Genomic DNA, 12,268 nt, shown 5'->3' with positions numbered 1-12,268 from the left:
CTTTGTTGCTCCCACTTCATCCTCTCCACAATTGCTAAGCTCACCCCTACATTGTCTAAACCCCTATACCACATGACCCCATTAGCCACATCCATCTCCTCCGCGTTAACCACCACAGCGTTGCCTTCGCTGTAATTACGTCACATGCAAATATTTGTTCCCATCTTTGCTCAAGTGTCATCTCGTAAAACCTTGTCCTACTCATTTGATCTTTTGGTGTTCCCTCCTTAACAAACATGAAGGGGCAATACCACTTTCTCACAACCACCGGATTCGAGCTTGTAAGCGATAATGGGAAGTTGAAATCTGGAAGACAGGCGCGTAGCTAATTAAGTCGGAATGTTAGCATACATCTCGAAGGTTAAAAAATTCCATGATCATCATAAGCTGGAAGTTAAGGTTTCTTTCAAGCTTAATGTCTTTCTGTGCAAGGCCTGAGATTGAAGACATTATAATGGAAACACTCATTATTTATACACTGCTCATGATTCTGTCCAGAAACATTATAAAAGAACAATACTGCAATAATGTACCTAAAACGATTAGTGTATACCCGAAAACAGGACAAATCGGAAGTTTTTCGGCCCTAAATACAATGATCAGCGTGTCTGAAAACCATGACTCGATACCAAACTTCCCGTCCATTCATTTCAGTACATGTAGGTGTAGCAACCAAATTTTTGTCATTCCCATTTTCTCCTAATCTGGTGAGTGTGCTTGAAATCATATGCAAGTAGTCCTGCCGCGCTTCCTGTCGTAGACATTCTCTTCAATACAAACCTCTCTACTAGCACATAACAACTAAATCTCTTCCACCCGCCACCACCCCTTCCCCCAAACTCTTCCACTATCTCCACCCTCACTTGCCCTTCATCCCCACCAACCCATCCAACTCTTTCCTGCTCCCATTTCATTCTTTCAAAAACTTTCATGCTCAATCCCACACTTGTTTCCCCTCCCACCCCATGAAAACTCTTAAACCACACGAACATATCACCCACACCCGCATTTCTTTCATCCCAAACAGCCTCCTGTCCACCCACATAAACCACCTCTCTTTGAACAAAAGCATCCACAAACACAGCAGGATTCTTTTTTCCTTCAGCGTTCTCATTAACGCTGTCAAAAATCTTTTCCCATCTTTGCTCAAGTTTTATTTCATAGTACATGGAATATTTCATTTGGTCCTTCAACTTCAGCCCTCCTTCCTTGACAAACATGAAAGGACAATACCACTTGCCAATACACACTACTTCAGAGCAATCATGTGATAATGGAAAATCAAACCCGGGAAGGCTAGCTCGTAGTGAAGAGTTGAGTCCTGAGGCTTCACCCAATTGGTTACGATCCAGCGTGCTCATTCTCACGCTCCACCCTTTCCTCCTCAAGAAGTAAGGAGGAAAACCATCTGGATCAACAGACTTGGCAAAAAAACGACTGCTGCCCATCTCCTTGGGAAGTATCCTAAATTGCTGATATATGTCTGACGGGTCCAAGGGTTTTGGTTTAGCATTTGGAATACTTTTACCGCCGCAACAGCCAATATCCGTGTCCTCTTCCCTCGTATTTGTGCATGCTTCCCTGCAAATCAAATCAGTTCCGGTATTAATTGTACATCTAAATTTTTCTATGTGACAGTAATATCGCCACATTAAAAATCAATCATATTAATTAAGGTTATGCATGAGTATATATAGATGCATACCCTTTATGTCTCCCTCGTCGACGTATGACATGGTATTGATTGGATGACAAGGGTTGATTAAGCACTGGAATGAAGGCAACAGCATCGTCATCTGAGCCATATCCAACGGTTAGATCCTTGTTCTGAGGGAAAGGCAAACCTCTAACCACGTTGTCCTCGCATCCGCAACAGTTTATCTCGACTGATTCGTCGTCATGAAGTACAAGATAACCGGAATTTGGCCCCTCCGGGGGCGGTAGAGAAAGTAACTGAGGAGACCTTCTATACACAGACAGAGGCTTTGTAACATACATTTTTGTAAGCAAAGAAAATAACGTCTAAGAAAAGAACTATTGGCTCGCTTTCAAATTGGTTTGATGAAATTACTTGATTACAAGGAGGTTTAATTTGTAGAAATTCAGGAAGTCAAACTTCTGAGAAGGCACCTCTAACCTTTGCACGTTATATATCCTAGGTTTATGGCTTACCTTCTTGTAATTCCGAAAACTGTTCGCCACTGCAAATATTTAAAAAGCTGGTGATGTATGGTGAGCAATTTATATGACACGTTTATATTAATATTGTGATATTTTATGTTACTAATACAATTTCACGTCGTAAAAAACTTACATAAAACTTTGTATCATTAGCACGAGATATCATGAGAACACAAAGTATACTCGTGTTATGAGAGTCTGTCTATTAACGTTTAAGCTATTATTTAATTTTCTTATGTGATTTTAGGAATCCGGATCCTCTTTGTGAGAATCTCGGAGATTCGTCAATTATGTTCGTTCATCGCACAGCGTACGATTAGAAATTATTTTAAATATTTGTATTTAAAATTAAACATAAATAATACTTGAAAAAAATTAATTACACAATATACGATAAACGAACACGATTTACGAATCTTCAAAATCCTTATCAAAATGATCCGGAAGGGATCCTATTGGCGATTTTAGCGGTGGAGATTAGTCTAATGCTGATAATTACGTCGTAGTCTTATCTTGATTGGTCTTCGATTGATACAAGCAAAGTGTCAGAAATTGACAATTTGCATCAAATGACCTTACGTAGAATTTTGTATCCTTGATACAAGTTATTACGGTAACACGAAGTATACTTTTGTTATGTAATTCTGCCTATTGACGTTTAATCTATTATTTAATTTTCTAATGTGATTTTAGCGGTAGAGATTAGTCAAGTGCTGATAATTACGTCTTGGTCTAATCTTAGAGGGATTTTTCAATGTGACTGGTATATCGGATGGTATATCACGTGTCATTATACAAATTATGGAATATGTGTGCTAAAAAGTAAATAATTAAAAAAATAAAATTTTCTACCACTCATATTAAAACACGTGATGTATTACTTGTGTTCCCGTCACAACTAAAAATTTCTCTTTATCTTGATTGATCTTCGGTTGATACAAGAAAAGTGTCAGAAATTGACAATTTGCATCAAATGCCTGCGGGGTTCGTACATTTATTTCTCAGTCACCTTAAGTTGGAAAAGGCCTTTCGGCATAACGCGTGTTTTCTAGTGTTTTTTTATTTTTTTAATCACCCGTGTCTTCTATTGTATGTCGCACCAGGTCGGAAAGGTGCATTAAGTCTAATTATAGTTCTCTACGACGGCAAATTATTGGTATGGCTACTTATTTTGATATGGCTACTTATTTTCAATGTGACGATCACGTTGAGAGGTGTTAAAAACGACACATTATTATTGTTTTGGAAGCTTACCTCCAAAACTTCTGGTTGAAATCTAATTGTGACTTTATCACATACACTTTCACAGAAATTCTGAATCATCACTCTCTGTTGTTATTTTATTTTATTTTATTTTTTTATGAAGAAAATTGGTATATGTCTAATTTTTTAGTCAAATAATAGAAATAGTATATGTCTAATTTTTTAGCCAGTAATAGGAATAGTCTACTTTATTAAAATAAGCCCAATTCTTTGAATTTAATTATTTTTATTATCAATAGTTATCTTTTCAATGATAAGATTTATTATAAAAATCAAATTTCTTCCTAATTATCTTTTTGATTATTTCTTTTTATTTATTATTTTGTTATTTCTTGTTACCTTTTAGTTATGTTTCATATCTTTCGTATACGTATATTATATTCATATATTTGTTACTTGAGTTAGGGCATAATGTTTTGCAGATAAAATTTATGTTAGTATATTAGTTTTTTTTTTAATAAGATATTAATTAGATTTTTTTGGAGTTGAAAAATGCATAATATTAGAAGATTTTAATTGATTTTTAATATTTAAAAAAATATAAAATGAATGTTAAAAAATAAAAACATGTACTTAGAAAACTGGACTCACTTAAAAAAAATTTAAGTTGTCAATTATGTAGTTTAGCCGAACTCTTACTTTTTTAAATGTAAAAATACCGATGTACTAAAAAAAAAAAAAAGTCCTTTTTCTATTTGTTTGTAGGAAAAAAAAAGGAAAGGATTTCTTGTGCTTTATAAGTTGTCTTGGAGGGTAACGGACTTGTAGAAATTGACTTAGTCAATTGCTTGTTGCTCTAGTCGACTATTATTTTTGAATATTTTATTTGTGTTCAATGTTGCCAATTATACAAGAATTTTCTTACAATTCTTAGTCAATACGAAATCTCCATATGACATTGACATATTATATAAATTCTTGATTTTGAGCCATATGATGATGTAACAAAGTTCGCTTTGAACTAAGAATCCTTCTCATTTCTAGGAAAAATTATTAAGTCCAACAATCGGATTGAATGGATTATAACTCACTCACAAAAAAAATGAAACCCTCTATATTTAAATACTATCTAACTACATGTAAATACAAATTCCAATGTGACGGCCCTATAATTTTGTGAATGAATGGTTTGACTATACAAAACATGGGGCACAGCATTGAGCAAAATTATGTAAACATTCCTCAAAGGGTGTTTCTTGGATAAACTGGGTTTGTGATTCACAAAAAAATTTACAATTTCATAAATCAAATAGTCCCTCTAAAAGCATAACTGAATCCATAACCTAGAAAATGTTCAAAAATTCCAAATTTGAAATTTTTTCTCGGTACAAAATCTGAAATTTTGTACACAATTAGCATATATAAATACAAAAAACACAGGACAAATTTTCATTTCCATTAGTCCTAACCTGATGAGTGTGCCTGAAGTCATGGCTAAAAACCAAGCTCCCAACCATTTTCTTCAAAGAAAACCTCTCAACCAATACAAAAAACCCAACTTCTTCCAGTCACCCAACCCCCAAAATTCCTCAACCCTCTCACAACTCTCACTCCCCTTCTTCTACCCCACCCACCAACCCTCCCTTGCTCCCACTATAGTACTATAGCATGGGTTCATAACACATCAAGCTGAAGAAATATATCCCTTATTTTAAAAAGGGCAGATTACACAGGTGAAATGAATCTACTCATAGTACTTATTTAATGATCAAGATTTTTGTCCGAATAAAAAAAAATAATGGAAAGGATATTACTTCGAGTGATTAATTACATCCACTAAAAGCACAGAATGAAATGAAATTTTCAATCACAAACCAAAAGGAGCAAAAATTTCATTCCCATTTGCTCCGAATATGATGAGTATGTCTGAAATCGTAAGTTAGCACCAAGCTTCCATCCATTCTTTTCAACACAAACCTCTCCACCAAAACATAGCAACCAAATTTTCTCCACTTTTCCACCCCTCCAAACTCCTCTACTTTTTTCACTCTCACTTGCCTCTCGTTCCCTCCAAACCATCCAAACCTTTGTTGCTCCCATTTCATCCTCTCCACAATTCCTAAGCTCACCCCAACATTGTCTAAACCCCTATACCACATAACCCCATTAACCACATCCATCTCCTCATGCACAGCTTCCGCGTTCCTGCCAACAGCAACAGACTCGTTTTGAACAAAAACATCAACCACCACGGCGTTGCCTTCGCTATAATTACCGTCACATGCGAATATTTGTTCCCATCTTTGCTCAAGTGTCATCTCGTAAAACCTTGTCCTACTCATTTGATCTTTAGGTGTTCCCTCCTTAACAAACATGAAGGGGCAATACCACTTCCCTACAACCACCGGATTCGAGCTTGTGAGTGATAATGGGAAGTTGAAATCTGGAAGACGGGCGCGTAGCTTAGCGTCTAGACCCAGTGCTTCACCTAAATGGAAGTCACGGGGAGTTGAGGTGTGTATTTGCCACCCTTTTCTTCCAAGAAATTTTGGAGGGTACCCATCTGAAGCTATGGATTTGGCAACAAAACCCCCAAATTGATTGCAACTTCGTTTCTGCTGGATCTCATATTGCTGGTAAATGTTATTGGGATTGAACGGCTGTGACGGCACATCCTTTACATAAGTGCAGAAGCAGCAGGTTCCCAAGTTCTCATCTGTTGAACATGTGTAGGCTTGCCTGCATGGAACCGAAATCAATTAAGTCGCATGGACTAACAATGTATTTCAAGTTAGGTAACAAAAAAACTATTAATACTATTACTATGGGAATTGATATTGCCACTACAAAAATACCAAGCTCAAACTGAGATTGCATACATACCCTTCAAGATTTCCACGCGACTGAATCGCGTAGTAACGGTTGGAAGCCAAAGGCTGGTTAAGGACCGGAATGAAGGCGGTGTAGAAAAGAGAAACATGTTGGACTTGTCCCACTTGGGTGACATGACGAAGCTCTAGATTCTTGTTCTGAGGTAAAGGCATGTCACGGAGCTTGTGGGATTTGCATAGACCAAAGCAACATGTAGGCTCTGCTTCTTCATCTTGGATGACCAAGATGCCGGAGTTCGGACCCTCTGGCGGGGGTAATGAGAGATCCTCAGGAGACTTTTTGTACATCGACAGAGGCCTTGTGACATACATTTTTGCAGAAATTCTTATTCTTCACTCTCTGTTTTTTCTATTTGTTCTTAGGAATAAAGGGAAGGATTTCTTGTGCTTTATAAGTTGTCTTGTAGGGTAAAGGACTTGTAGAATTTGACTTAGTAAATTGTTGATCGCGAATTCGCGATGTGGTTCTTGATAAGATTTGCCACGTGTAACGCTGGCAGCCAAGGCTATCGTGGGTTGACAATGACTAATGAATTCATGAATTTTCTTACACTTCATAGTCAATACGAAATTTCCCTATCACATATTATATAATTCTTGTTTTTGACTTTTTGAGCCATATGACGATGTAAGTTGGAACAAATTTGGCTTTGAACTAAGAATCGGTCTCATGTTTTGGTAAAAAATTTGTGTCCGACAAACCATATAAATAGACTGTCTAACCCATTTTTAAAGAAATGAAATTCTCTCTGTTTAAATATCATATAAATAGACTGTCTAACCCACTTATAAAGAAATGAAATTCTCTATGTTTAAATATCATATGACTTTATGCAAGTAGAAACTCCGATATCACGAACTTTTGTGAATGAGTAGAATAATCCACCTGATTCGACTGTTGTACACAAATTTTTCTACTTTTGCACATTAGATCATAAGTAAATTTACACTTTATGTGAACAATGGACATTGTAAACAGCATTGATCAGAATTATGTGAACATTCCTCAAAAGGTGTTTCTTGGATGAATTGGGGTTGTGATTCACAAAAAAAATGTACACTTTCATAAATCAAATAGTACCTCAAAAAGCATAACTGAATCCATAACCTTGACGTTAGAACAATGCAAAAAAACTCAATCTGAAATTTTATACACAAATAGCATATATAAATATAAAAAGGATTAAGTATAACTTTTTTTTTTCGTTATCAATAAAATTTTCTATGTGCCATTGATGTTTAAAAAAAAAAAAAAAAAAGGAGAAATTTTCATTTCCATTTAGTCCTATGATTAGTGTGCCTGAAATCATGGCTAAAAACCAAGCTCCCATCCTTTCTCGTCAAAGAAAACCTCTCAACCAATACAAAAAATCCGAACTTCTTCCACTCACCCAACCCCCCAAATTCCTCAACCCTCTCAACTCTCACTCTCCTTTCTTCTCCTCCCCAACCCAACCCCCCCCCCCCCCCCCCCCCCCCCCTTGCTCCCACTTCATCCTCTCAAAAATTGTTGAACTCACCCCCATGCACGCTTGTCTCTTGCCCAACATTGTTCAAACTCCTATGCAAAACCACCCCATCATCATCCCCATTTTTCTCATCACACCCACGTTCCCTCCCTCCCACCATAACCGCTTCACTTTGTACAACAAAATCCACACCAATGGCGTTGCGTTCACCATGTCGAAAACTATGATCCTTCACAAATACTTCTTTCCACCTCTGCTCAAGTGTCATTTCATAGTACATTGGTCTGTTCCTTATGTCCTTCAACGTTTTCGGCGTCTCTTCCTTAACAAACATGAATTGACAGTACCACTTCCCTACAACCACATTCTTTAGTGGGAAATTGAAATCCGGAAGACGGCTGCGTAGGGAGGCATCTAGGTCCGTGCATCACCTAGTTCAAATCCGGGGGACGCTAAGCTTGTGATTTTCCACCCTCTCCTCCACAATGCCTCCGGAGGGTACCCATCTTTGGACATTGATCTGGCCACAAAACCACCCGACACATTGATAATGTTTTTGTGAAGATTAATCTTGTATTGCTGATACATGTCCTTGGGATCAAAACGTTTCGGTAGTACATCGTTTGTGCAGCTGTCGAAGCAGCATGTTTCCATGTCCATGGAATCCTCGTTTGCACTTGTGTACCCTTCCCAGCAAAACAAAATCATGCTACATGTTACAACCCTCGCTCATTAGGTCAGTTAGCCAACGCAGTGTATTGTCACATTGCAACCTTAGAATGTGGTTTTTTTTTTAAAACAAAATGTTATAAACCTCATATTGAAATTTACCATATATCAGTTGTACTCTCCATCTGCGCACAAGTTTGTATTTATCTTCCCATAACTTAATTACATTAATTAGAATATCACTCGACTAGAAAAACTTACCCTTTATCCTTCCCATATGGACCAAGAACTGGGATGAAGAAAACTCCGTGGAGCTGAAGATCTCTGTTGGGATAAAACCAAGTAGCATGGTAAAGCTCAAGGCTCTTGTTCTGAGGGAAAGGCAGCTCTTTAATCAAATCGATATTCGATAACTCAAAACAGAAAATCGTTTCTTCGTCTTTGACGACAAGAATGCCGGAGTTTGGACCCTCCGGCAGAGGCAGAGAGATCAGCCGGAGACTTTTTGTACATCGACAGAGGCCTTGTCACATACATTTTTGCAAAATAAACTCTTCACTCCGTTGTTCTTATTTGTTCTTGAGAGAAAAGAAAAAAAAGAAAAGGAAAGGCTTTCTTGTGCTTTATAAGTTGTCTTGGAGGGTAAACGACTTGTAGAATTTGACTTAGTCAATTGTTTGTTGCTCCAGTTGACTTTTAGGTGAGAAAATCGCCATTCTTATTAAGAATATATTGTAATCAATGAATAATGTTGTGTTTGTACTAGGAAAGGTTATCCCGTGAATTATGGATAGCATCTTTATAGGATTAGAATTAGGGTTTGACTCTTCTATCTTGTACTTGTATATATATGGCTTACCTAGCCTCTGTAAAACATATGAAACACATTCAGCCGTATTGCTTCTTCTCACATTCTCGCATACATCCCAGAACCTACCTAGCTCTTTATTTAATTTGGTATCATAGCCTAGCAAAGTTCCTCTTCATCAAACCCTAGCAAAGTTTCCAACACCATGACAGACGGTTCAACATCCGACACCAACACAAACAAAAACCCTAGTATGGATTTATCACATCCATACTACGTTCACCCTTCAGACCACCCTGGCCATATCCTTGTTTCTGAAAAACTGAATGGCACTAATTATTCCTCCTGGAGCAAGTCCATGCTTCATGCTTTACGTGCTAAAAATAAAATCGGGTTCATCGATGGTTCCCTTCAACCCCCTTCGGAAGATAAACAACCAGGCGACTATGCCTTATGGGCACGCTGCAACAGCATGATCCTATCATGGATCTCCAACTCAGTCGAATCTCATCTCTCTAACAGAGTTGTTCATGCCACTTTTGCATACAAGATTTGGGAAGATTTCAAGCATCAGTTTTCCCAGCAAAACACACCAACAATTTATCAAATCCAGAAACAGATTGCCTCTTTATCTCAAGGCTCCATGACTGTCTCAGCATATTTTACCGAACTTAAGCATCTTTGGACCCAACTCGATGCTTATGAAGACCCCGTCATCTGTAACTTAATGGATAAACATCATGAGCAACGAGAACAGTACCGGATTATGCAATTTCTTATGGGTCTCAACGACGTTCACGACACCGTTCGCACTAGCATCCTCATGATGACACCATTGCCCAACATTCATCAAGCTTATTCCTTTGTCAGCAATCATGAGCAACAACGTCAGTTGACATCAGAACAACATCAACAATCGCCATCCGACAATTTTTCCCTTGCTGCCGCAGCACAGACCCGCAACTCTACTCAACGCTGTGATCATTGCAACCGAGAGGGACACACCATCGACAATTGTCGTACTCTGAAATACCATTGCAGTTTCTGTGACAAACGGGGACATACAGATGATAGGTGCAAGATTAAGAATGGCACGTGGGTTCCTAACCCTAATGGAGGACACGGCAATAAACACGGTCGACAACAACGAGGCCCTTCCTCACGTCCCGTGCATGCTGCTCATGCAGCACAAACCATCTCAAATCCTCAAGGGCCATCAATGCCGCAACCAACATGCCCTCCTGCATCCTCCACTACCAATCCATTGAGTGCCCTCTCTGCGGATCAGATTCAACAATTAACTCATGCTCTCTCTTTACTTTCCTCTGATAATGGGAACGCCTATGCACATGCCGCAGGTTTGAATTCCTTTACTTCCATTAATTCTGCGTTTACTAAGCCATGGATCTTGGATAGTGGAGCTACAGATCATATTGTTTCTGATTCTACTTTATTTACCACCATCAAACCTCCACCTATACCCGCTGTTAATTTGCCCACTGGTTCTTCAGTTCCCATCACTTGCACTGGCACCATACCCTTTAATTCTAACATACCTTTGGCCGATGTTTTGTGTGTTCCGTCCTTCAACCTCAATCTCATGTCCGTTAGCAAAGTGACTGACTCTCTCAATTGCTGTGCTATTTTGTTTCCCTCCTTTTGTGTTTTGCAGGACTTGGCTTCAGGGAAGATGATTGGTTCGGGTAAGATGCGTGATGGTCTTTACTACATGTCACCTATTCCACAGCCACCGGCCTCCCATCAAGTCTCTCATGCCTCCCATTTATGGCACCAACGCCTTGGACATCCATCCCCTTATCGTCTCAAATTGGCTTCTTCCTTGTTGTCTTCTCATAATATTTCCTTTGACAATAATTGTAGTGTTTGTCCTTTGGCCAAACAGACAAGACTTCCATTTTCTTTAAGTTCAATATCAACTTCTGCACCATTTGTTTTATTACATTGTGACATATGGGGTCCTTACAAACTTCCCACTCATACTGGGGCTCGTTTTTTTCTCACCATTGTGGATGATTTTAGTCGATGCACCTGGGTATTTTTAATGTCTCACAAATCTGAAACACAAACTCTTTTAAAGTCCTTTATCACATTTGCTCACACCCAATTTAATGCCACTGTTAAAGCCATCCGCGTAGACAATGGGTCTGAATTCCTATCCATGAGAGGTTATTTTCAATCCTCTGGCATCGAACTTCAACGCACTTGCGTTTACACCCCCCAACAGAATGGAGTGGTTGAGCGCAAGCATCGCCATATCCTTACAGTGGCCCGTGCTTTGCGTTTTCAGTCCAACATACCCCTCATATTTTGGGGTGATTGCGTCCTCACTGCGGTCTACCTTATCAACCGTTTACCTTCACCCTTACTTTCCAACAAATCACCCTTTGAACTCTTGTACAATCGTCCCCCATCCCTTGCACATCTCCGTGTTTTTGGATGTCTCAGTTATGCTACCACTGTTCATCCTACCCACAAATTTGAACAAAGAGCTCAACGGTGTGTTTTCGTTGGCTATCCCACAGGTCACAAAGGGTATAAACTCTACAATTTGGAAACACAAAAATTTTTTATGAGTCGTGATGTCAAGTTTCACGAGACTTCCTTCCCCTTTTCTAATCTTTCCTCTCCTAGTTTCCCTCCACCTACCCTTAACCCTCTTACTTCAGACCCTACGTCCTTTTCTCCCCTTTCCACTTTACCCCCACACCTTGATGTCCCTTCCACCATCCCTGCTGACACTGCCCATTCCTCAGCCGACATTCCCTCTCCCACTACCCCACCTCTTACCCCCCTTCCTGACACTATTCCAGAACCCGTGCCCCTTTCTCCAGAACCCGTGCCCCACTCTCCACATCCTGACCACCCTCCACCTGCCACTGACATTCCCACTGCTTCCCTGCCCCTCCTCCCTTCTCTTCGGCATTCCACTCGTTCCAAACAACCCCCCACATGGACTAAAGACTACCACATGTCTCACTCCGTCCATCTTCCTTCTCTGGCGCCATGTTCTACCCCAGGTACCCGTT

General features: G+C 39.1%; 2 protein-coding genes and 1 pseudogene across 2 annotated transcripts; all 3 read right to left on the bottom strand.

The window, feature by feature from the left end:
* Positions 1-683: 683 nt before the first annotated feature.
* Positions 684-2,146, bottom strand: LOC137736341 (uncharacterized). Its single transcript, XM_068475625.1, has 2 exons — positions 1,706-2,146; positions 684-1,581 (listed from the first exon to the last, which is right to left on the bottom strand). Exons 1-2 carry the CDS (start codon positions 1,996-1,998, stop codon positions 684-686), a joined length of 1,191 nt encoding a protein of 396 aa, XP_068331726.1. The 5' UTR covers positions 1,999-2,146.
* Positions 2,147-5,016: 2,870 nt separating this feature from the next.
* On the bottom strand, positions 5,017-6,676 carry LOC137738171 (uncharacterized). Its single transcript, XM_068477797.1, has 2 exons — positions 6,268-6,676; positions 5,017-6,123 (listed from the first exon to the last, which is right to left on the bottom strand). The coding sequence occupies exons 1-2, from the start codon at positions 6,585-6,587 to the stop codon at positions 5,277-5,279; spliced, it is 1,167 nt and encodes a 388-aa protein (XP_068333898.1). The 5' UTR covers positions 6,588-6,676; the 3' UTR covers positions 5,017-5,276.
* An 868-nt stretch (positions 6,677-7,544) lies between these two features.
* LOC137736340 (uncharacterized) lies at positions 7,545-8,950 on the bottom strand (annotated as a pseudogene).
* Positions 8,951-12,268: the final 3,318 nt, after the last annotated feature.

Source organism: Pyrus communis, chromosome 6 (assembly GCF_963583255.1).
Source record: "Pyrus communis chromosome 6, drPyrComm1.1, whole genome shotgun sequence".
Classification (NCBI taxonomy): Eukaryota; Viridiplantae; Streptophyta; class Magnoliopsida; order Rosales; family Rosaceae; genus Pyrus; species Pyrus communis.
This window is presented reverse-complemented; position numbering and strand designations above follow the sequence as displayed.